Source organism: Siniperca chuatsi, linkage group LG15 (genome assembly GCF_020085105.1).
Source record: "Siniperca chuatsi isolate FFG_IHB_CAS linkage group LG15, ASM2008510v1, whole genome shotgun sequence".
Lineage (NCBI taxonomy): Eukaryota > Metazoa > Chordata > Actinopteri > Centrarchiformes > Sinipercidae > Siniperca > Siniperca chuatsi.
In genome coordinates this window covers 12,301,654-12,324,224 of record NC_058056.1, presented here as the reverse complement: position 1 = coordinate 12,324,224, position 22,571 = coordinate 12,301,654, and the positions used below count along the sequence as shown (strand labels likewise).

The window sequence follows — 22,571 nt, the reverse complement described above, 5'->3', positions numbered from 1 at the left end:
GAAAGACAAAAAGAAAGATAGGGATAAAGAGAGACAGAGAGACAGATTTAAAGAGACGGAGTGAGACTGATTGCCCGCTCTCTCGCTGTATATTTGCGATAGGTTCAAGAGTTCAAGATCGTATCAGGATAGTTTGTCTTGTGTTGCTAACCACTCGACGCCACTCTGCCAACCAGCGCTGGTTTGGGGTGAGTGACCATGATACGTAGATCATAAAACCTCTGCAGTACGGGGCGGTTCAGCCTGAGTTCATGGAGGTAGTCTGAGAGAAAGAGAGAGAGCAAAAACGAGGAGAGAGGCAAAATTAAGCCAGCAGCAGTGCACCAAACTCTACAGACCTCTGCTGCACACGGATCTGTTTTTAGAAATTGAAATAACAAGCCAAAAACGACATGGTAATACTTCATATTAACTACATCAGGAGACGAGAAGACTCCACTTTTTTCATTGCCCACTAATGAATCAGCAGATTTACCAGTCCACAATACAGTATATTTGTTGTCTGCACCTCCCCATCTAAACATCCTAAAGCAAAGAAAACAAAAGTTCCCATTGGACCAATAATGAATAAATAGCTCCCATGTGACCACGGGCCAAGTCCCGTTTCGCTCCATCCTCTGTTTGTTTTCCCCACCATTGTAATTACCCCTCCCCCCTAAAAAAGCCCAAACTACCTAGCGGTAAAAGAAACCCAACAAACCCCAGGACCCTGACTCAGACCCTTAAAAACACGACACAAGAGAATAGAGGAAGGGGGGGTTGAAGGATAGTAGCTTATAGGGGCAAACATGGCAGGGCAGCAGGAGGGGAAAGCTTTGGGCATTCAGTGCGTTTACCCGCTTGCTCTGGCTCTGACCCTGGCCCCCTGCCAGCAACAGTCACAGTCTAATTACTGAAATCTGTGTGCCAGCTAAAGGCATTGTAGGAGTCAGTATTGTCTGGGGGCCCATGAGAGCAGTCACCATTCATCCCTGGGTGCCCTCTATTTACTGAGGTGGAACGGCCTCTACAAGAAATCTGTTTTTCGAGGGAGCAACGTGTTTGAATGAGTCGTCTGAGACTGGTCCGCTAAATGATACAGTGTGACAGTGTGTCACTGTATTGAATTAGGCAACCAGCCTAAATGAGACTGACTGTGGCTCCACATTGTCATAGTCGGACACAACGTTGCTGTAGCTACATACGTACCAAATTAGTTGCTAAAAGTAAGAGTTTAGCATTGATAATGTTACATTGAGTCATTGCGTATTTTAATCCCCAGGTCAGTTCCATGTAGACCTTTGAATTTTCCATTGCACCATCTTTGCATTCATTAAAAACTCTCTGATGCATGATATAAATACTCACCATGTCCACTATTGCATCTGTTTTGCACTTTTACCAGTGGAGCTGATGTTACTTTTCCCAGCGTGAAATCCCTCCGCTGGTATCCAGATTAAAGCAGTGCTCCGATGTTAGAGCCCAGCAGGGAGGGACGGGCTACAGCTTAGATTCCCCAGCCCCATCTTTATCGTGCCCATGACTGGATTTATTAAGCCTAATGCTGTTAATCTGCTTGAATTTCGGTGTAAACCCATTAGGGGACATGCTGGAGGTAAGATAACGACAGGGGAGAGATGATAGAGAACTCTCTCTGTTTTCAAGTGCGAGCCAACTTCTGTGCGTTTATCAGACAGACTGTGATCTTGTCAAATGCTGACAACTGTCATAGGTCAGGGTGTGCCAAAACAATGGTGTTAGGCCTCTTGTTATCACTGTAGCTGGAGACGAGGAGTTATTTACATCGGTGTTATCTGCTTTGAGCCAGATCACGCTTGCCCGCTGTTTTCCCCAGGAAACCTTGAAAACAGTATCAGGAGGCATTCTCATCAGCAAAACAACCTGGGTTTATATAAACATTTGCCAGCGAGATAGGAGGGGACTCGCGGTTCGCAGACATCTCTACACTGCAATTGTGACAAGCTGGCAGCTCCATGCATGTCAAACCCAAATGATCAGCCATGTTATAATGCTCAATAAGATGTAATAACATAGTATGCTGGTGGCTTTCGGAGTGGTCAGGCTACAGTTGAGGGCCCCTGCCTGCTTTTGCCCGGTGTGGTGAATTTCAGCGGCTGCACTCTGTCTGCTGCGACCACAAGGCTCACCACCGTCTCTCTACGGCGTCGCAGTCGTTCGGTAGGCAGGGCCCATCCTCACCACACCTCACTACACCACAACACAGCGCACAGCCACAGTCACATGAAACCCTAACACCCCTCACAAGTCTGCAGAGCTGCGTGTTCTGTCTGCCTGGTGTTGCTGCGTAGAGAGGCTCGTTGTGCATGCCACAGAAGTACACCATGGTGAAACTTTCACATGCTCGTCGTAGGAGTTTCACATCATCTTCAGGGGATGATTCTGCAGTTGTTGAAATGTTTTAGTATGTGTGTGGTGTCAGTTTTGGGGAGGAGATCAAGAACAAAAGCTATTTTCTCTTAACAAGAAGGTCACTGCAGGAAAGCACAATCTTCTGTAATAGGAGTAGACATAAATGTTCAACTCAGCTACATCGCATATAGTTAGCATGCGATGGTTCACAGCTCTACATGGAGCACAAAGTGAAATACCAAGGAATTAAGGTCAACCCTTGAGGCCATAATAGTATTTATAGGTGAACTATTGTACAACAAACAACATTACAATAGAAGCTGTGAGCTATTTTTATCACCACTGCTGGAGTTTAAATCAGTTTAACTGTTGAGCTGGACTTGTCAAAGACAAATGATGCACACGACTGCACATTATGCTTTTACTTTGTTTTCCAGCCCACCCTCATCTCTGTCTGCATTTGAAATTAATTCAGCTGTCTTGGAAGAGAATTATTTATGAGCAAATCTGTTCATTGGAATGGCTTGTCTTGTTTTTGCTTTACTGCACTCCCCTGATGCTGTTCTGCTGGGGCCGCCTGTCAGAATCCTCGGTTTTTAATGGAGCGATTGTGCCAAAACACCAGATACGAAAAGTTAGCTGTTTTTGAAAAGAGGAATATAATTACAGCTACATTACAGATATTATAATAATCCCTGCTCAAAATATCCACTGTCCCATTTCCCCAAAGTTATTAGCAAGATTCAGTGTAGCAGTTGTTTTGTTTATCTTAAACAGGGTTTTCATGTCCTCCCATGGTAGGATGGAGGTGACCACAGGTTAATGATGAGCAGCCAGAAACGAGACGATTGGAGTGTGTCTAGTTCTCTGAGCGTCAGTCCCAGGTGGTTCCCTCTTTGAGAAGTACGGGTTCAAGAGTTTACCCACAGTCCTCTGGGCATTCGCATTAGCTAATCAGCGTGCAGGCATATCGACAGTTGGCTGGAGGTGGCCAGTGCTGAGATGGCAGTCTGGGGAGAGACGAGATGAACTGGCTGGTCAACATCTGGACTGTCCTTTCTGAGGGACAATTAAGGATGGAAAATATAGAGTAAAAGATGCAAATAGATTACAGAGAATGTAATGTAATAGCAACATTGAAGAATGTCTTGGTTTTGCTTACAACTATTGGCTATTTGGATAAATAAAGTGCAGCTATATTTAATCCCTGTAAGGGGTCTCCCAGGGACTCAAAACATTTGGTAACAATAAAATCTAAAGAATAATGCTCTTAAAGTTTTGTAGTGATCACAAAGATTGGGGTTGGACTGGGAAGAGAGGAGAGGAGCCAATCTACGACTTTGTTTATTGCCATCCAAACTTGGCTCCACCAGCCAGCCCTGTAGCTCATGCAATTGTTTCGAGAGTAGCTGGCAGCCTGCCAAACCTGGAGTAAATCAGCACTGTCAGTCAGCAACAACAGCCAGCAAGAGAGGGAGGGGGAGCAGGGCAAGGAGAGCATGCATGTAAGGATTGGGGGGGCTTGAGAAGTTTTATATGTATGTTTATGTGATAGACAGATCACAGATAGCGAGGGAATGCAGAAAAACAGGGGCAAAAAGCGAGAAAAAAAGAAGTGAAGGAGAATCAGGGAAGTGGGGGATGGGAGGCAAGAGAGTCAGAGAGAGAGAAAGACAAGGAGAAAGAGAGGGAGGGAGTGCCTGGTGCTCTGTTGTGAAACATGAGCTCGGAAAAACTTCTCTGAGTTTAACACTCTACCCAATGTTTTTGCAGTTGTTACTGTGTGGAGGAGGTCCATTGCGTGAGCCGACACACGCACCGAAACCTGCACACACACAATTGTCCCAGAGCCCCACCCCTGGCGCGCAAGTTGTTTTTCTTTCTCGGCCTCATCCCTCTCCCTACACTCCTGTTATCAAGGTGAGGTGTGCTAACAAGACGGGCTGCCTGCCTGACGTCTCTGGCGCCCTGCCAACCTGCTGGGTAAAAAAAACTCACTCACTGAACTGGCCCGGTTCTGTAGCTCGGAGGCTCTATCCAGCCCTTTAATGCGTGCTGCCTGCTTGCGAAGTTAGTGCGTCTGGAAACTGGGCATGATGCTAGCTCTTCTCTCATTACAGCACACCACAGGCCGTGCCAGCGCAGAGGGCTCCTCGTGTGTCCTCAGGAAACCACAGTGACTGCTTATTTTTATCTAGCTACAGGAACCTTTTTCCTGCCAATTAGTTCCCAACAATGACCCTGCTTGTTTATGTACTGTCTATTGAGTGACATCCCCCATCATAATTAGGCTGGGCTTGTGTCTTTCTCAGCTACATGCCAAGTGCATAGATTTTCACACGTGGGGAGAGACAGCTGCCTGCTGCGTGCAGGCTTACAGGGTGTATTTTTTAATTGGGTCCAAATGGTGGTGGAGAAGTAGGCCCACTGTATGAAGATTTTGAAAAAGTGATAAAGTTGGAAAATTTCGAGGGGAGAACAATAGCCAGCAAGAGACGGAGAGGACAAGTTCAGCAGGTTCATGTGCTGTGCTCCGAGGATTTAAATCCCTCCCCTTGACCACAGGATACTGCTAGTGTTTGTGTGTCAGAGATTTCAGTTCTGTGCATGTGTGTGTGCTTGTGTGTGTGTCACAGCTGTGAGGCCGGGAGTGAGTGCTGCTCAACAAAGCACTGCGCTCTGCTGGGTTGCTCTTGGTAAACAAAGGGAACTCACAGTGCTGTGTAGTGATTGCCCAACCTCTTCTTTAACAGAGAAAGTAAAGAGCCAGTCGAGCACAGCAGATTAAAGGAGAAGTTATAAAGGGAGTGCAGGGAGTTTTAAAAGTGAGAAAATGACCCAGTTGCAATAGCAGAAACCAGGACTGTTTATTTAATTATCAGCTACCAAGTGTTAGCAGATACATTTCTGCATGCTCTCCTCCCAGCTGTGATAGGGTGGCCGAGCAGCACAGGCTGGAGGAGGTGGAGAGGGGGGTTGGGTGGGGGTCTTTGCCAGAGGAGGTCAGCTGTGTTCAGTCACAGCAGAGAGAGGGGGGTTGGGGATGGTTGCTGAGTTGCTGCGCCCATGGCATGCCCAGCTGAACCCCGATCAGCTCTTCTCCCCCTGCACAGCGACATGCAACACTGTTGGCTTAGCTGCTTATTCCCATGACAACTGCCTGCCTGACCACCAGATGTGTGCAAAGAGGGGAAAAAGAAGAATGGAAAGTGTTCAAACATATATGGCTGACGCCGTGACGTTCCTTCGCCTTGGCCGAGACCAGTAGGAGTTAAGTTTGGTGTCAAATGTTTTCTACTCATGTATTTAAAGATTTATAATGTTTCCCAAATATGCAAAGTTAAGTCACTGAGGCCAGCAGATATTTGACATGAAGGTGAAGCACTGAAGTACACCATGGTATTTGCAAAGTGATTTTCAACAAAGACAAAACAAACTTAGCATTTTCACAAATGCCTATTACCATTCCATTTAATTCAAAGTAGAGCTGACTGCCTGCAGTGTTTTGGTGCTTTCAGCATTGAAAGAGGGGGATTAGGTGTATGTTAAGGGTAGGGCCCCTTTGGGGAAGTATGGGTGGTGGAAGTGGTTGTGGTGCTGGTGGCTCAGACATTGCAGATATCTTCATTGTTTAACTTAGTGATAGACCCTGCAGCTCAAATGTGTCCAGAGAACATAACCATCATCAAACCATCAAAACCAAAGTGTCTACAGCCAAGCTAGCGGCTCTGTGAGGCTGTACATATATAGTAGCTTTGAGTTAATGCTAAATGCTACCATCAGCAGGCTAACATGCTCACAGTGACACTGCTAACATTTTTTTTTGTTTAACATGCTAAACTAAGTCCGTGTTCACTGTCTTAATTTAGCATGTTAGCATGCTAACATTTGCTAATTAGCACTAAACACAAAGTAGCATACAGCTGAGGTTGATGGACATCAAAACAATTTAGAACAGGTCTCTACCAAATTTCAATGCAATACATCTAATCTAATCTGCAGAGATATTTGACTAAAACCAAAAATGTCAACCTGCTTGTGGCGCTAGAGGAAAAGTCACCAAAGTCAGTAGGATTTATTACAGGGAACCATGAATGTACAAAATTTCATGGCAATCCATGAATTCTTTCTAGTGTCTTGTTTCTTTTATTTTGGATAGGAACCATTGATCTGTACATCACTTTCAGTTAGAGTTGTACCGTGAGATGTGACTCATGAACAAGCTTTCGCACTGATGTAATGGAAGCTGAAAACAATTAATTTAGTTGTAACTTTTTTTGTACAGCCCTTCCTATTTTGCTTCTTGCAAATTAAATGAGTCATAAACCCCTGAATATAATTTCAGACTGTTTCAGATTAAAATTAACCTTAGTTCATTTCCTCAAATCATACCAACATTAAATTATAGCTCAATGAAAAGGCTGAGCTCATAGGTGATAATTTAGTAATTGCCCGAGTGCTGGGGTGAGGAGCCACTTGAAGAGGTCTCAGGGCTAGGGGGAGAATCTGCGGTTGGTGGTGCGGAGCAGGTGCTGAGGTGCCTGTCAATGCTAATTTGCTGTTATTCTGTCTCACACAGCTACTTAGCAACACAACGCACCACTTTAGCTCAGAGTAAGAGGGACAAATTGAAGCTGTGGTTGAATCCGTTGCACTCTGTGACTTTAGCTCAAGCAGAAACTCCTCTTCAGTCTGCCAGAGAGCCAGGCAAGTAGGAGTTAACGACGTAGGCTGCAGTGTTTTGATTGGCTTTGCAGACATAAACAAGAGCCGTACTTGTGCGTGACCCCTGGACCTGACCCCAGAGATAGACGCTTCTCTAATGGGTGTCTCTTTCAGCAGGCGGCCAGGCCAAGGGAACAGAGGAACCATTGTTTGGGCCAGGGAAACCAATGCTCTCCCCATTAAAGTCCTGAGCCTAGAGGAGAGGACCGTAGGAGCCATGAAGCCGAGGTAAAAAGCAAAGGAGACGGGACATCCTTGGCACACTGCTGCCTTAGGGTTAAAATTTAAGATAATATCTCAGAAAAGCAAGCAATCCCCTCAGCAGAGATGACACTGAGGTCTCTAGTCACATGATATTTATATGTTTTGACAGTTGTATAAATAGCAATGTTAATTAGCTCCTAATAAGGCTTGAAATTCCTACACTTAAAACACCTAAGACACAGGATTAAGAGGGGAGTGCTGAACAGTTGTGTATGCTAAACCAACCGTGACTGGGGTAGGAGCTGTTGTTCTGTTTCAACCACATCCTCTAACGCACGTCATTGTGTGCATGTGTTAGTGACGAGAGGGGTGGGGGGTGCAGACAAGGGAGTTTTTTTTGCTGCAAGTGGCCCAACAGGTGAGTTGGGTGTGTGAAGCGTGAAACTGTACCTGGCATGTGTGACAATAGAAGTGCCACGCGTTAGCCCTGAGGGAGGTGACTGTGAGTTGTCTGGTCTGTCGAATAAAAGAGCAACAATACCTGTTGTGATTGTAAGGACATTGTTAGAAAAGTACATAAACATTTATACTGGACAGATATTGAATACAAACTTTTTAAATACTGTGAGAAGAAGGCACTTTTGCACTCCACACAGACCAGCAATACACACTGAACTTTTATGTTTATATGTGTCAAGAGTAATCAATCACTCCCATGCCTCGAGGGCATCCATGCTGCATTGGACTTAACCTTTAAGGAAGTGACAGTAATGCAGTGTGAGGTAACTCCTCTCATTTGCTCTATACATGGGCTCATTCAGTTGTCATGCAACACTTGCCTGTATGTGTGTGTGTTGAGTGCAGACAACAGTTATTAGAGAGGGGTGGAAGCCCTGCTGCTCCCACTAAATTAATGACCTAACAGCAGGAGGGATGTGATGAGCACAGTCTCTGCCAAACGCCTGGCCAGCTTCAAATGCCTGGCTAGCCTCAGACACTTGGCTAATCCATCAGTGGCTTACTTGCACCAGTGTGTGAACTATACCATGGCTTTCAGGGGAGCGCTTTTGCAGACTGACTGTGACTCTTGTTGCAAAGAAACATTCATACAAGCATGTAGGCCTACTTGCATTGTGTCATCTGATATATAATAATCAACCACATCAAACATCATGATATTGTGCCACCACGCTTCGATGGTGATGACAAGAATAGCATGCATGCCGGTATCTTTATTAGAAATAATTAGTGATGAATCACCCTCATGCATGAATCTAACATCAATAGCCTAATTTTACGCATGATCCATGATTATGAAGATACAGAAAAATAGAAATGGATGGCAAAAACAGCATGTTGTCAATATTTTAGAGACCCCCCAAAATTTCACAAATCGTGTTTTTAGGGGAGCTCATGTCTTACTAAGGGGCTGCCCAGTAGTTTGCACCCTGACTTTCACAGTTAACTCCATAAAATAAAAGCTCGGGCTCAAGAGTGAGAACAGAGCAAACGAGGGAATTCATTCTTTTTCTGCAGCTTTTTCGTACGAGGGCAGGAGCACTGAATTCTAGTTTAAGTAAATTGAAAAAAAGCCACATGTGAAAGACAAACTTAATATAACTAGACTTGTGTTTATTTTGCAAGAATTTTATTTCTGTAACTTTTATTCCTCATCTGATATTCCTATTGCACTTTAACCATCAGTGGAGTGGTATTTCTCTGCATTCTCACATGGTTCCTCCCATTTTTCTTACACAATAAGGAAAATTGGAAGTTTGGGTACCATGGTAGTATGTGTTCCCGTAAAGCCAACTGAGAGGATGTATGTAATATTATCATCCAAACATGAACTTGATTCAGTTTGACACCTTCAATAAAATTTTATTGAAAAAAAAGTACCAATAAACAACAAGAAATCCAGAAAAAAGATTTGTAGAGCAAAGCTCTGTATGTACAGCATATTGCACTACATAACAAATTGTCTTTACTTCCATGTTATATCAACAACCAAAAATATATATAAACACAAAAATGAGTGCACAGTAGAGTCTCGAAAACACACAGTCAATGTTTACAAAAATGCTACATTTTCGCTGGGTCTCATTTCTTGGTATACAGAGAGTGTGTGATAATCAAGACTTTGTTGAAACTGAGCAGTTAAAGGCATCTTCCAGGGTTTCAGAAATACATGTACACTTGGGCAAATATTTCATTTAATTTTCATTCAGCCAAATTAAAGGCACAGTTCATCCCAAAATCAAAAATACATATTTTTCCTCTTACTTGTAGTGCTAGTTATCCATCTATATTGTTTAGGTGTGAGTTGCCAAGTTTTGGAGATATCGGCCATAGAGATTTTGCTTTATTTGACTATAATGGGACTATATGGCACTTGGCTTGTGGTGCTCAAAGCGCCCAAAAAAAAAAAAAAAAAAAAATCCATAGACCTTGTTGTGAGCAGTTTCCTGTAGGAACTATTTCCTTTCTACCGATATCTCCAAAACTCGGCAACTCATACCAAAACATTCTAGATGGATAAATAGCACTACAGGTAAGAGGGTTTTGGTGTGAACTGTCCCTTTAACCACAACCATGAATTATTTTGGTTTGCTTGGTTTTGTTTATACACCACCATGAGATGTGCAAGGAATGTTGCAAGTTCATTTTTATATAAAAAAAAATGCCCTTGATCTCATGGACTTCAAAAGGATCATACTCGCATTAGAATTTATTTTAAAAGCATGAACTGTCCTTATAAAAGCAGACCCCTTTTCTTAAGAAAATACATTTTAAAAAGTTAAGAAAGACCATGAAGAAATGTTATTGTTAAAAAAAATTCAAAATCAAAACCTTCCTCGAAAACTTCAAATGTATATAAAGTGGACTACAAAATTCAAGACACTGATGGTTTCCATAAAATACATGTCCCACTCTGTCTCCACACTCACATGTAATGTGATGAGTGCAGCTTGGGAACCTCATTCTAACAAAACTACACAGGGCACCATGGTGGCTTGTTTCCCTTTCCAATAAATCAAACAGGCCAGCAACCCAAGCCTGCCTGGTCAATGCACAGACATACATCTGACACATGGCAAGATCAGCCCAAGAGAACAATCCAGAGTATATACTATACATTAACACACAAAAGATAAGGGACCCATGGGATCTACAGAAACAAAGTACTTTCCAGTGCATATTGATTACAACACAATGATCAAGATTAAAGAATTGAACACAACGCCCTGTGGTCTGAGAAGAATATGGAGGCAACCCTTTTCTGTGTTTTGACGCATTTCTAATGTTGTGTATCATTAGCAATGGGTGGGATGGCTGATGCGTCATTAATTATAAAGGAAAGGTCATATTCTGTTGAAAGGTTAAACTGCATCGAAACTACTGCCTTTCTAAACCACATATTGTGAATCTACCCCATGATGACGGGTGAATCGGGTGGTGCAAGATAATGAAAAAGGTCTGAATTAGTTGGGGCCCATCCCTGGAAAATCACAACCTTTTAAGTGAAATTCCCCACCCAAAATCTATTTTTTGAGTATCAAACACATGTAGGGTGAGGCTTGTTGCTTTCTTCTTTATGAAGAGCAGCAGCTGTGGTCATCGCGAATTCATGTTACAATGTATCCCAGTAGTAACAAGTCTTCAAAGGGGAAAAAAGTATCAAAATGATGACAGAAAATTCTCAATCGGCTTCTGCAGCGTAATCCAATTCTCCAGTCTATCTGTATGCTCAACATGCTCCAAACTGCTACATTTTGGATATATGGATGACTAAACTACTTCATCTGTACAATATTGTCCTCCTCAAAGCTGTGAAGCTCTGAAAGAAGCAGTGAATTTTGGTGAAACAATTACCGTGTGGAACGTGTAATTACACTGTGCAAACATGCCACCATTGAAATCCTTTGTAACCAACATGAATTCAGACTGACCATAGGTGTTCTTCATAAATGGCCAAACTACAAAATGCTTACAGCCTACAGGAAATGATCGATACTAAATAAGTAGAATTTGGGTTGAGTACCACATGAGGCAATGTCAGGTACAATGCAGACCAACCTGCTCTGGACAGAGTCAAATAACTGAAGCACATACAAGTCCAAGACCAAAACAAATAAAAAGAAAATAAGAAGTAATTGCACACAGAAGTGTATACAGTAGAAATGGGCAAATGTACAAGAATAAATAAAAAGGTAAAAAATAAATTACAAAGAAAAATGAACCGATGAACAATACCCATGTGATAAAGGAGCAGCACAAAGAGGACGCCAAGAGCCAATGGTGAGACGGGGCGCTACAGTGACTGGCTCAGCGTTCAGGATCCGCAGGAAACTATAACCACAACCACATTCAGTGCACCTCACACGCTTACTACTACATGCTCAGTAGCCCCCGTCACCACCACCGCCAGCAAGTCAGCCTCAGACTCCTCAGTCAAACTGTACCTTTATGTGTGTGCTGAGAAATTGGCCAAGAGTAATTTTGAAGTGAAATGAAAATAAGAGACTTAACAATACCTCGAGAGGTTTCATCATAAATAAATGGGTGAAAACACTGCTCTTCTTCTAACCATGTAATAGATTCTCAAGGTTACCAGTAGCCCACAAAGTCCGTCCCTGAGACATCTTTAAGAAAATGAGAGGAAACCCTAATTATGCAGTGATAAACTTGACACATTGTATGGAGCATGTAATTACAGACCCCTGATATGTACTGCTCCTTGGGTCCAAAAGTTGGCCTGGGTTCAGCGATGGAAAATATAACAGCATCTTCAACAGTGTCTTTAAACATATTCATATTTCAACAATAATTACAGTCATTTTCACTTTTGTCTTTTTGTCGTTTGTCTGCTGAGTCACTGGTGGTTACATGTACTAAAAATGTCCCAAATCTGGATCTGAGCACCAAAGACAATATAAGATCACCCAACAGAATATAAAATGATGTAAAACCCCATAAAAGTAGCCTGAAAAGATCTGTTTCACAGATTGATTATGCAGTATTGTTTGGTGTTCAAAACACACACGGGCTGTGAAAAACAAACCAGGACAGAAACCTTTCAATCGAGGCACATCACTCAATTGCAGCCTGAAACACGGGTACATGAAATTTCCAGAACCCATATCCAATCCAGATTCCAGACTGCATTCAGTCAGGTCTCAACATTTATTTTTTGTCTTGGACATAAGAATGAATACATCTGAAATGTTGTGTCAAGAAAACCTTCATACAAGACAGAGGTTAGCTTGGTAACAATCTGAACTCTTTAAGGGTGTATGTCTAGTGCAAAAACAGTGGATCCACAGTTCCACTTCAAGGGCATGGAGGTCTGAAAACAATCACATGAAACGAACACATCTAAAACACAGGTATAACTTGAATTTGAGAATGAATTTGGGAACAAATTTACAGTTTAAAGACAGTATCTGGTGTTCTCACTAAATTTTTAATTAAAATCATTACGGTAGACTTAGTCAAATAGTTTTGTTAGGTAAAGAATACTTTGCTCTGTATAACAAACAATGTGCTTTACTCTAATGTTATAATTTAGTGCATGTGTACTAGACCTCCAAAACGCATGCAAAAGTCAGCACAATATAACTTGAATCTAAATATCTTTTCATGTGTCTTTAAAGTTTCTTTCCCTGCCCTTTTTTAGTGTGCTACATCTCAGCCACTCAACTAACATAATACCTATTAATTACAACTAACTGCTTTTTTGTTTTCAGTGTCAAAAATCCCAATTCATGATATTGGTAGAAGCATCAACCAGTGGTTGCAATCTGATTGAATGATGTTGTACAGAGGTTTGCTGGCAGTCACTACTGATGTTCAGTAGTGCAAACTCCACCCCGGTACTTCCTGAGCCATGAAAATGTTCTAATTGTATGACATGTAGCATGTGACTGAAGAAAGGCTTGCCTTAAAACATCTGTGCATATTGGAAAAATACATTTAAATTACAAGTCAAACTGTGCAGACTTTTTCATGTGCAGAGACTTTACTCTGTTTCAAATATTTTGAATGATACTGAGGGATCATGTTCGAACTTAATACCATACTGAAGAGAATGGAGGTGTAAGAAAACAAAAATAGGAAGCAAAATAAAGAAAATAAGAAAAGATAAATGTTCCTTTGAGGTGAGGTGCAAAATGCTTTGTTCTGAGAAGTTACCTCTTTGGAAATTAGTAAATTAATGTGTCTGGTCACCTGGGAAACTTCAGAAAAGAAAACCTCACACCACATTTCCTTTCATTTCCTAACCATCTCGCCTTGCCTGTCAAAATTGCTCAATACTCATTCTGGCAGAAGACATTGAATAAGGCATTCCCAGGATGTGTGGAGGTCATAAGAGATGGATATATGTTGAAGTGCAAAAAATTTAACAAGGAAAATGTACTGTACAAAACTACTACGCCACACGTATACCAAAATATGAACATTGTCCTGTAGAGGAATCTCGGAGCATCATGGCATCTTCTTGGAAAGAAAAAACACACGACCTTGTATAAAAGTTGGTTGTCTCCGTCCTGCGGTGACTTTTAGTCTCCTTTCCCCCCCCCCACCAAAAACAGACCCGTGTTAGATTTGACAGTGCCATTAGGAGTCCAGTTCCTCAGAGAGATGAAGGAAGACCCCCTCACCTCCGTCCTGCTCCACCTCCTCCAGCAATGAGCCCCCTGTCAAACAGAACGCTGAGCAGAGCTGTGGCCAGGCGCCACCACAGCGGCCCCTGGTTCCTTTGGTTTCGATGATACTGAAACAACAAATATAGACGAAACATACGCAAGTTAGTGCAGTCTTCTGAAACCAGTGAAATAGTCGCTAGTTTGGATTTTCAGTGTGAGCTTTAGTTCGTGTTGGCTGTGATGTATGCTGATTGACAGTGAGCACAGTGAAAAGGGTCAACTGAGGAGAGGGTAAGACAAAACCAGACAGCGGAACGATGCTGATATTTTCACAACAGTCTGCTTCTGTCCCCAACAATAGTTATTAGAGAGGCTTCCCTTTGTGTGCGGGATCCATGCACAATCCGGGCTTCCCAACAGACATTCCAAGCCATAAACACGATCATCATACGGTCACACTTTTTCTAATCTTTCTGGCAGAGACCAGCAGCCAGAGACTCTCTCAGGTTTGTGATCCAATTGGATTGTGTGCGATTAGGAGGATAATGCTATCTCTGCCATTGAGAAAGCTGAGATAAGATAATTGCACCAAATGGGATTAGGGAGCTCTTGATGAGAGGCAGGGAGGCTCTGGAAAACACGTATCTGCACGAGAGAGGTACAGTAGTTCAACGGCTCATCTGCAGACGAAAGGCAGACTCCACCACACCTGATAATACTGTGGCTATTTCCAGTCCGTAAGGGTTGTAAACTGAGGGAGACTTGAGATTACGTTCAGACAATGCACTACAGTGTACTACCTTTTCTTGGCAACATTCTGCTATTGTTTATGAAAGCCAAAATATCTAAAGTCAGAGATTAGATATGCCATATTTACATGACTGTCAAAGTGGTGTCCAAACATTGACCTAGTTACCAGCCAAGAACTGCCATTGTGATAAGCCTCTGAGTTCTCTATACTCTTATCAATTTGTGGTGAACATTGCAGGGTGTTGCATAAGCTTTGCCAGGTTCCAACCAGCATGTGTGTATCTTACTTACTACTTTTTTTTTTCTTCAAAAGAAAAATGGAGAGGTAAAATAAAAATACAGACAAAAGACTGCAGGGAATCTTGATAAAACCAGTTCTCTGTTGTATGACATATCTAAATCTTGCCTGGGGCTATTTTAATAAGGACAGGATAATAGCATAATGTCTGCTTCATATAAACATAGGCAATATTTATATGCAGCACAGAGTGGATGAGCTGGCAGCCAGAATGGCTCAACTTGGTAAGTTTTTTAAATTTAAATTATATGAGAGACTACAGTCAGTTACAACTCTGGGATCAAAGAAGAGGAAGGCAGAATGACTGCATATGTGCAATTATATGTATATTGTATGTCAATATGTGAAATACTTAATGCTGCTTAGAGATTCAACATTAGCTGCAGGAGTAAAATGAGTCAACTGAGGGATTTATCACACTACAAAACTTGTATTTACTACAAGCTACATGAGAAGCAATTAATCTTTATAAACAGAAACAGAATGCTCCTGTGATGGTGACCTTTTGCCCTTCACTCTATCAAGCTGACAGAGAGACACCGACAGAAACAAAAAGAAAGAGAGAATGAGAAAAAGAGGTGTGCACAGGCCTGTCGCAACTTAGCCATGAGTCACACCACCAACTGTCAAAATGAGACTTGGCTCTAAATTTAGCCAGTCATAGAGCGGCAGAGTTTAGCCAGATGCTCAGTGTCGTCACTCTGACACTAGCCTGACGTGCTTTATCAGTGTCCCGTGCGGGCTGTCTGTCCAGCCAGCTGCTCAGAAGCTCTGCCTTATCGCTTGAGCAAACAGGCCAGCCTCAATAGCAAGAAACTCTGTATTAGTCACATTAGAGAGGAGAGAAGACAAGGAGCCAAGGAAAAATAAAAACAAAGAGCAGTGGTATTAGATAATATAGAGACAAAAATCATCACAGAACAATAAATGAAAAGTAAATATCCAAAGCAAGCTTCTTGTGTTTTTATTTCCAGTGCAACTCCACTCCTTCCCCTCTACAAGTGCTGAAAGGAGAGAGTGCCGTGCCCTCACTGGAAGAGTGAAGAGATAAAGCCACGTGCAGGCACGAGCACACACGCGCACACACACACACACAGGCGATATTCAACCCTGCTTTCAACACCTCCTATCGAAAGCACCAGGAGTCGTCTCTCTTAAAAAAACATGGGGATGAAACCTAACTCTGCTCCTTGCCCTGTGCAAGCTGGAGCAGTCTTCCTGCCATTGTGACTGTCATTATTGCCTTGTCTCAAATGGCGGGCAGGCTAATGTCAGCCATCCTCTGGGGACCTCAGCGTCCCCTCCAGCCCTCTTTGACAGAGGAGCAATTTATCTGTTAGCATCCACCAGCACTCCTTCGCTACCTAATCCCTCATTTCGCCAGAGGCCACAGGCTTTCATGGAGCACACTCACAGCCACAATGCTCCCAAATCCATCAAGAAGATGGCAGTCAAAGGCACTTGGATGGCTCAGGGACAAGTGTCTGCACCGAATAACTGCAATCACCTACTGACAGGAGCAGACAGAAATGAGAATTGACAAACAGTACCACTATTATGGAGTGAGAGTTTTTGTACAGACTGTCACACTGTGTGATAGTGAGAAGTGAGAGACACCAAAAGCAGAAAAACAAGTATGGATGCATTCATGCATGAGCATGTACACACGCATGCACAATATCATTAATTGCACAACCAGAACCAGAAATAGCAATTACAGAGGCTGCAGTGGAATCACGCATCCAAAACCACACATCAGCGTTTGGGTTGTAAAAACATCCCTCTGCAACAGTCAGTCACACAGACTCTGAACACTCTCTCACACACACACACACACACACACACACACACACACACACACACACACACAAACACACACAAACACACACAAACACACAGGCAGGCAGAAACTTAGTTATAGTCAACTTGAATGACAAGCGTCAATAATAGTCATACTGGTCTCTATACAAGTTAGTATTAGAAATTCCCTTACTCTTCATGATGCAGGCAAAAGTATATTTCTCTTTATTGCTCATTCATTATCATAACATCAGTGTATCTGTGTCCTGACACTTGCAGCTTCAGGATATGACTTCACAGGGCCGTTCTCACTCTGACTGTCCTCCTTGCCATTTACTCAAGCCACTTCCTCAACCCCTGGCCCAGGCCTGCCTCCGTTGTGCGTCAGTAGATCCCAGCCGCACACACACACACACATCACAGCAACCCTTCTGTCTGACTGTCTGGTTGTCTCTGTGTGTTTGCCAGTGTCACAATACATGAGTCATGCTGATCTGTAGAGGTATAAATAACTTTAACTTGATAAGCGCATGAGAAAATCAGAAACGGTCTCGCACTTCAGAGTATGAAGTAAAAAAAAATCCCCAAAAGGAGGTTTTAAGACAACTGAAGATAGTTGTTACTTGATCATTTGAGGTTCATTTCCAAACCTCCTTCCCTCATATACATGCTTATACCATCATTATAGAGCCCACCCCTTCTGTCTATGGCATAGACCTCTTATTTGGGTGTCTCCTGTGGCCAAGGGAAGGGGCAGACTGGAGACTCCATGGAACCACAGCTGTCCCCCTATGGGCTCACACGGGCCCATAGGGGCTTCGGGTTACAACATGTTTATCTACTCCTGCCACTTCTGCTTTTTTCCTGGACGTATCAGTATGGGTGGATGACGTGTGTCAAAAAGTGCATGTCTGAATCAATGTGTGTTAGACCGTTAACCACTTGAAACAAGAAACTCACACTCCGCAGTATATATATTATGTATATTTTTGATGTTACAGCCAATGAAGCAACAGTGTGTCATGGTTGTACAACACCCCCATATCGAAGCAACATTTTGCAGCACACGGACTCAGTGGACAGTGTCACGCTGACCACAGTGTCCTGCGTTGTTTGAGGCCAGGCATCTTCCATGCCACTTGCCTCCACCGCAAACTGAGGAAACAGGAGAAAAGAGAGAGAGAAATAAACAGGAAGAGAAGGCAGGGGGAGGGCCTGGGGTTGGCGAGGTGGGGGAAGGGCTGTCCTGGTACAGCAATGTCTTTGGCTTGAGGGTAGGGGAGGGGGCACTGTGCTCTGTAAGTTCTGCATGTGCACAGCCTCTTCAAAACAAATATGGAGCAAACACAATAAAAGTGAGCCAACGTTTTCCCCACCATAAGTCTTCGTCAAATCAACATGGGATCCAAATGTTACTTAAAAAAAGTGTGTGGATGGTGTTGTTAATGTGTAGACTGCACTTTTTTCTGCTTTGACACCCCTCTAATCTGACACACACAAATTAAGACACAGACAAACACAACAATGTCTAGTTTGATGGCGGTAGAGTTCTGTTTAATCTGCAGCAGGACACTGTCTAAAGTCAGTGGAAATGGACAAAAAAGGTAGGGCTGAGTAAAAATAAAAGCTATGTGGGCTGTCCATGTAAGACCCATATAAGCTAGTGATATAATGAGCCATAAATCACCACAAAATATAACATTAAGTTTCAGTTGACAATTGAGACCCAGCAGTCTCCAGTCCGCACTAAACAAGACACATTTACCTGAGCATATAGCTCCTGGTAATCCAAGAGGGCACACTGGGTCCAGAATCATTGTAAAAATAAGAATCAGTCTCTCATCCACCTTTAAATTGGTTAATGTGCAGTATTTTGTTTCTAAAGTGGCTTATTTGACATTTAATTAAATTTCCTCCTGCAATAAATAATCAGGTGTGAAATTATTCACTATTTCTTTACTACTGCTATGTTATAAAGGCAGAGATCCAAGAAGTGTTTATAGTGTTTTTCTCATATGGTTATCAGTATAATATTAAAGGGACTGTCAGAGACTGTCTGATTTGTATAATAGCGTATCCTCCTGGTTTTACTGCATTTTATTTGCCAGCTCAGCTTGAGTGTCCTATCTAGAGGCTATCCAAATAAAGGTAAAGAGATTAGTTTGCCAGGTGGCAGTCACAGGTAACAATCTGTTAGACAAATTTGAAAACTGTCAGAGGACTATGTATAACATTTCTACAACAGGATTGCCCGCATGCAAAACTTCATGAAGGGCACTAAGGCAAGATTCTGTTACTGCATGAGATATTATTGGCCAGTTGCACTTGTTTACTGCCATCAAACTAGAGGCCAAGGTGTCTGTCTTGAGTTTGTACAGTTAGCAGGATGCATATTTCCTTCTCACCAGTTGTAGGTGTTCCCGATGAAACTGGTCTCCTATCAGCTGGAGTTTCTGGCCAATGCAGGCCTCCACACTGCGGGCCACAGGTTGCTGCTGGGGTGGCTGCATCCCGTTTTGCTCCTCTTCACTTTCTTGTCGCCTCGCTTCCTGATCCCCAACAAGCTCAAAGTGTGCCGGGAAGTGCAATCGAAAACCTGCGTTGCCTGTTGAGTGTCAAGGCTGAGACTTATTATTTTGTCAACAACTCAAGTGTTCAGTATAAAAATGTAAGTACAGCAATGACACCTGACAGGGTGTTTTTTGTTGGTAAAAAAAGCAGCCAAGTACTGCTGAAAGTGTCTTTCAAACAATCAAACACTGTGAGACATTTAAGAGTTTCATAAGTCACTCACATACAACAAACTGTGCAGTGACTCAGATTTGAGGTCAATCAGTTGTCATGGAGCTACTTTGGAATGATTAGTTGTATATGGTGCCTGTCACTGATAATCAGTTCTCTGTACAGTTGCTGCTTACGCAGGTGAGCACTTCTGTCACGTCCTTTCAGTCACAATACCAGTCTGGCGCCTTTTGAATAGCAAAGCAGCTGGGTACACTCCATACAGACCATAAAAGCCACTGTGATCACGACCATCAGGCGCCAGGGGTGAGATCAGTGCAGCAACATTGTAACCCATTTCTCACAATAAGTCTCACATTAAAGTTTCGGGCTTCAGTTTTATAACTCTGGTTATCACGCACAAGGCAATGTTCCTTTTTCTCTTTTGAAATACGGTATGTCATCAGCCTCACCGTAGAAGAGTGGTCTGGGCTCCTCTGCGACTCCACAGGGCAGCATGCCGTTGTACAGTGCCAGGGCAGGGCCAGGGGTCTGTGTGCCCCGGTCTTCACACTTTACCTCCCGGAATGTGGTGCGCCAGCAGAGGGGGTCTGGCTCAAACACATCGTCCTCCTCATCGTCCATACGGGGGCACTATAAGCTGAGCAGACTTAAAAGTGACAGGACAAAGAAAGAGAGGTTATTGCTACAGCTGAATATAGAACATTTGTCTTCCAGTGAGTATATGAATCAAAGGCATCTCAGGTTTCCTTCGCTAATGATGGTAACCTTGGACAAGTGCATTAGGCCTGATGAGATGATCTCAGACACATTCATTATACATTCATTCCTCCAAAGCATTCATTACCATTATAGACAACCTGTCTGGTTTATAAAGAGTGCCCTCAAATCAATAAAACCACACTGGACAAGTTGGGAAGAGAAAATTAGTAAACGGTCTGCCTTCATTTGTGGCAAAGAGCTCAGTGCTTATTTAGACAAATGGCTCTGTTCATCTCAGTGATGAAACCACACAATTCACTGTGGTCAGGGGACTCGGTTGAGCTACATTTACATAAATGGGAGTTTGGCTGACTAGGTTAAATGAGAGGTAGAAGCTCTCGTCTGTGCTAAGCAGCCCTGTGGACAGGAGCCTGGCATCTTAAATAACTGCCCCATTGTTACTAACTTATAATACTAATATCAGGTACTTTTACAGCAACCAATTGCAGGTATCAGTGCTCAGTGCATATATAATAATTTGAAATTTACACAGTATGTAAACTTGATGACGCAAATAATAAAAATGCATTATTACAAATCATTAAAGCAACTCTACCGCAGTGTGGCAAGAATCTCACGGAGCACTTGAGAATCTCTCCAGTGTCAATGATGCACTGCACTCTAACCCTGAATCATATAGTGGGTCAAAGAGTTATCAAAATATGGGTGAAATTCAAGTTGCCTCACCAGCTAACCCCCAAGTCACCATCGAGTTGTAATACAGGGTTAGACTACTACCACACTTCCAAATTAGGGTCCACAGCAAAAGGGTAATGACAGTCTTTGAGGAAAATCCTAAGCCACTCTCCCTACCCTGGTCTGTCAACTTGCCAGCTCCCTGAGAAGGAGTTTTCGTTTCTTCACCCAACATAAGCAGATTGGCCTGCCTCTAGCATGCCCAGACCTCACAATAAACTGCGTGCGTTCACAATAAACCCTGTGTGTAAAACCACTTAATGCTTTGTTTTGACAAACAAAGAGTAAGAACATGGAAGGCTCAGAAAAAAAAAAAGAAAAAAAAACATAGGCTCAACTTCCATACACCCAGGGTTACTCTCTGTACTGCTCTACCGTCTGGTAGTGAACTGTGTGTTTGTGTCAGACAGTGGCTCCCCCTGCTGCAAACATAATAACTCTAACAAAAGGGAAGGAGGGAGAGGTGGGGGTGGTGGAGGGAAGGCAGCCCTATTGTTGACACAGCTTCAATCCAATGGCATCAAGAGCCTCACATCACACCATTTCCACTTTATATAACATTATGCATATCGACACCTAAAATGACACATGACCTCCTCAAGATCGCGACTATTTTTATCCAAAAATCTAGTTAATAATCCACAGGCTAAGCATGTGTATAAGAAAACATGTCCTAAAACTAAATTATGACATAAAGGATTTTGTAGTGATGTAAAAGAAAGTTTAAAAATAACACCACACATTTGAAAAATAAATATCTACACTACACACGTATAAAATATGTTATTACACATTTACACGGGTAAATTATTTTAATCTATGGAGAAAACATCTGTCACTACATTTCAGTAAAGACTGAAACACGACAGAGACACACTTGCCGCAAAAACATCCGTGCAGTCTTAAGTCCATTCACCGTCTGAACTCTCTAAACCGGGAAAGCCGGTATAATTCAAATGTCTGCCGTATGAATGACAGACTGAGTTACACTAAATACAGTTATATTTGGAATGATTTGACGTTTTGGTACATTAGTCTACACGCCACATGTCGAAACAAATTTGCTGCAGCTGTTTCAACTACAACAGCGGCACGTTGTTTGTTGCTTCTTCCTAAGGACGCGGATGTTGCTTAATATTAAAGCCCGTGCCGACTAGCCAGCTAGACAGCAAGGACATTTAAATGTATTTAAAGAAACTTACCACAGAGATGGGCTTCGTTGTAACGGTTGTCTTATACTCAGAAGAAAGGGACAAGAGTTCAATATCCTGCCAAGTCAAGCGAGTTTAGTCCGTATCACCTCCACGACTACTTCCATTCTGCGAGGAAAACTGCAACAAGCCGATTTCATTTCGCCGACGTCAGCTCTAAACTGACTCCGCCTGCCCGGGCGTGGTGCGGAAAGTTAGTAAATAAACTCTCCTTAAAGACGCGAGTGTTTCTGTCGTCCAACTGCGTGCATCTCAGCACAGGCAGAGCATGTCCCTTTAAGGGTGATTTACATTCGGACGCTGTAACCAATCATCGAGTTTGTTTTTATCCCGCCTTCCCCAATGCGTATTCAGACACGTGGACGG

General features: G+C 42.8%; 1 protein-coding gene across 6 annotated transcripts; it reads right to left on the bottom strand.

Annotated features, from left to right (window-relative positions):
- Positions 1-223: 223 nt before the first annotated feature.
- LOC122861357 (bcl-2-modifying factor-like) lies at positions 224-22,369 on the bottom strand. 6 transcript variants are annotated; one of them, XM_044165564.1, is made up of 6 exons: positions 22,197-22,369; positions 19,989-20,185; positions 19,200-19,399; positions 13,962-14,074; positions 7,750-7,840; positions 224-262 (listed from the first exon to the last, which is right to left on the bottom strand). In XM_044165564.1, the coding sequence occupies exons 2-6, from the start codon at positions 20,158-20,160 to the stop codon at positions 239-241; spliced, it is 600 nt and encodes a 199-aa protein (XP_044021499.1). In that variant the 5' UTR covers positions 20,161-20,185; positions 22,197-22,369; the 3' UTR covers positions 224-238. The 6 variants fall into 6 exon arrangements, with proteins under 6 accessions (XP_044021499.1, XP_044021502.1, XP_044021497.1 ...); XM_044165567.1 differs by having other exon boundaries at positions 235-262; positions 7,750-7,815; XM_044165562.1 differs by lacking the exon at positions 224-262 and adding an exon at positions 3,300-3,429 and having other exon boundaries at positions 7,750-7,815.
- Between the last annotated feature and the right edge of the window lie 202 nt (positions 22,370-22,571).

What these genes read in the sequence shown, in the direction of transcription:
- LOC122861357 (XM_044165562.1), bottom strand. Translation starts at nt 20,160, where the DNA reads ATGGACGATGAGGAGGACGATGTGTTTGAGCCAGACCCCCTCTGCTGG. An exon ending in ATCGGGAACACCTACAACTG is followed by an intron (nt 14,075 to 19,199) that starts GTGAGAAGGAAA and finishes TTGTTGTTTCAG; the next exon opens with TATCATCGAAACCAAAGGAA. An exon ending in TCTATTGTCACACATGCCAG is followed by an intron (nt 3,430 to 7,749) that starts GTACAGTTTCAC and finishes ATTGTCCCTCAG; the next exon opens with AAAGGACAGTCCAGATGTTG.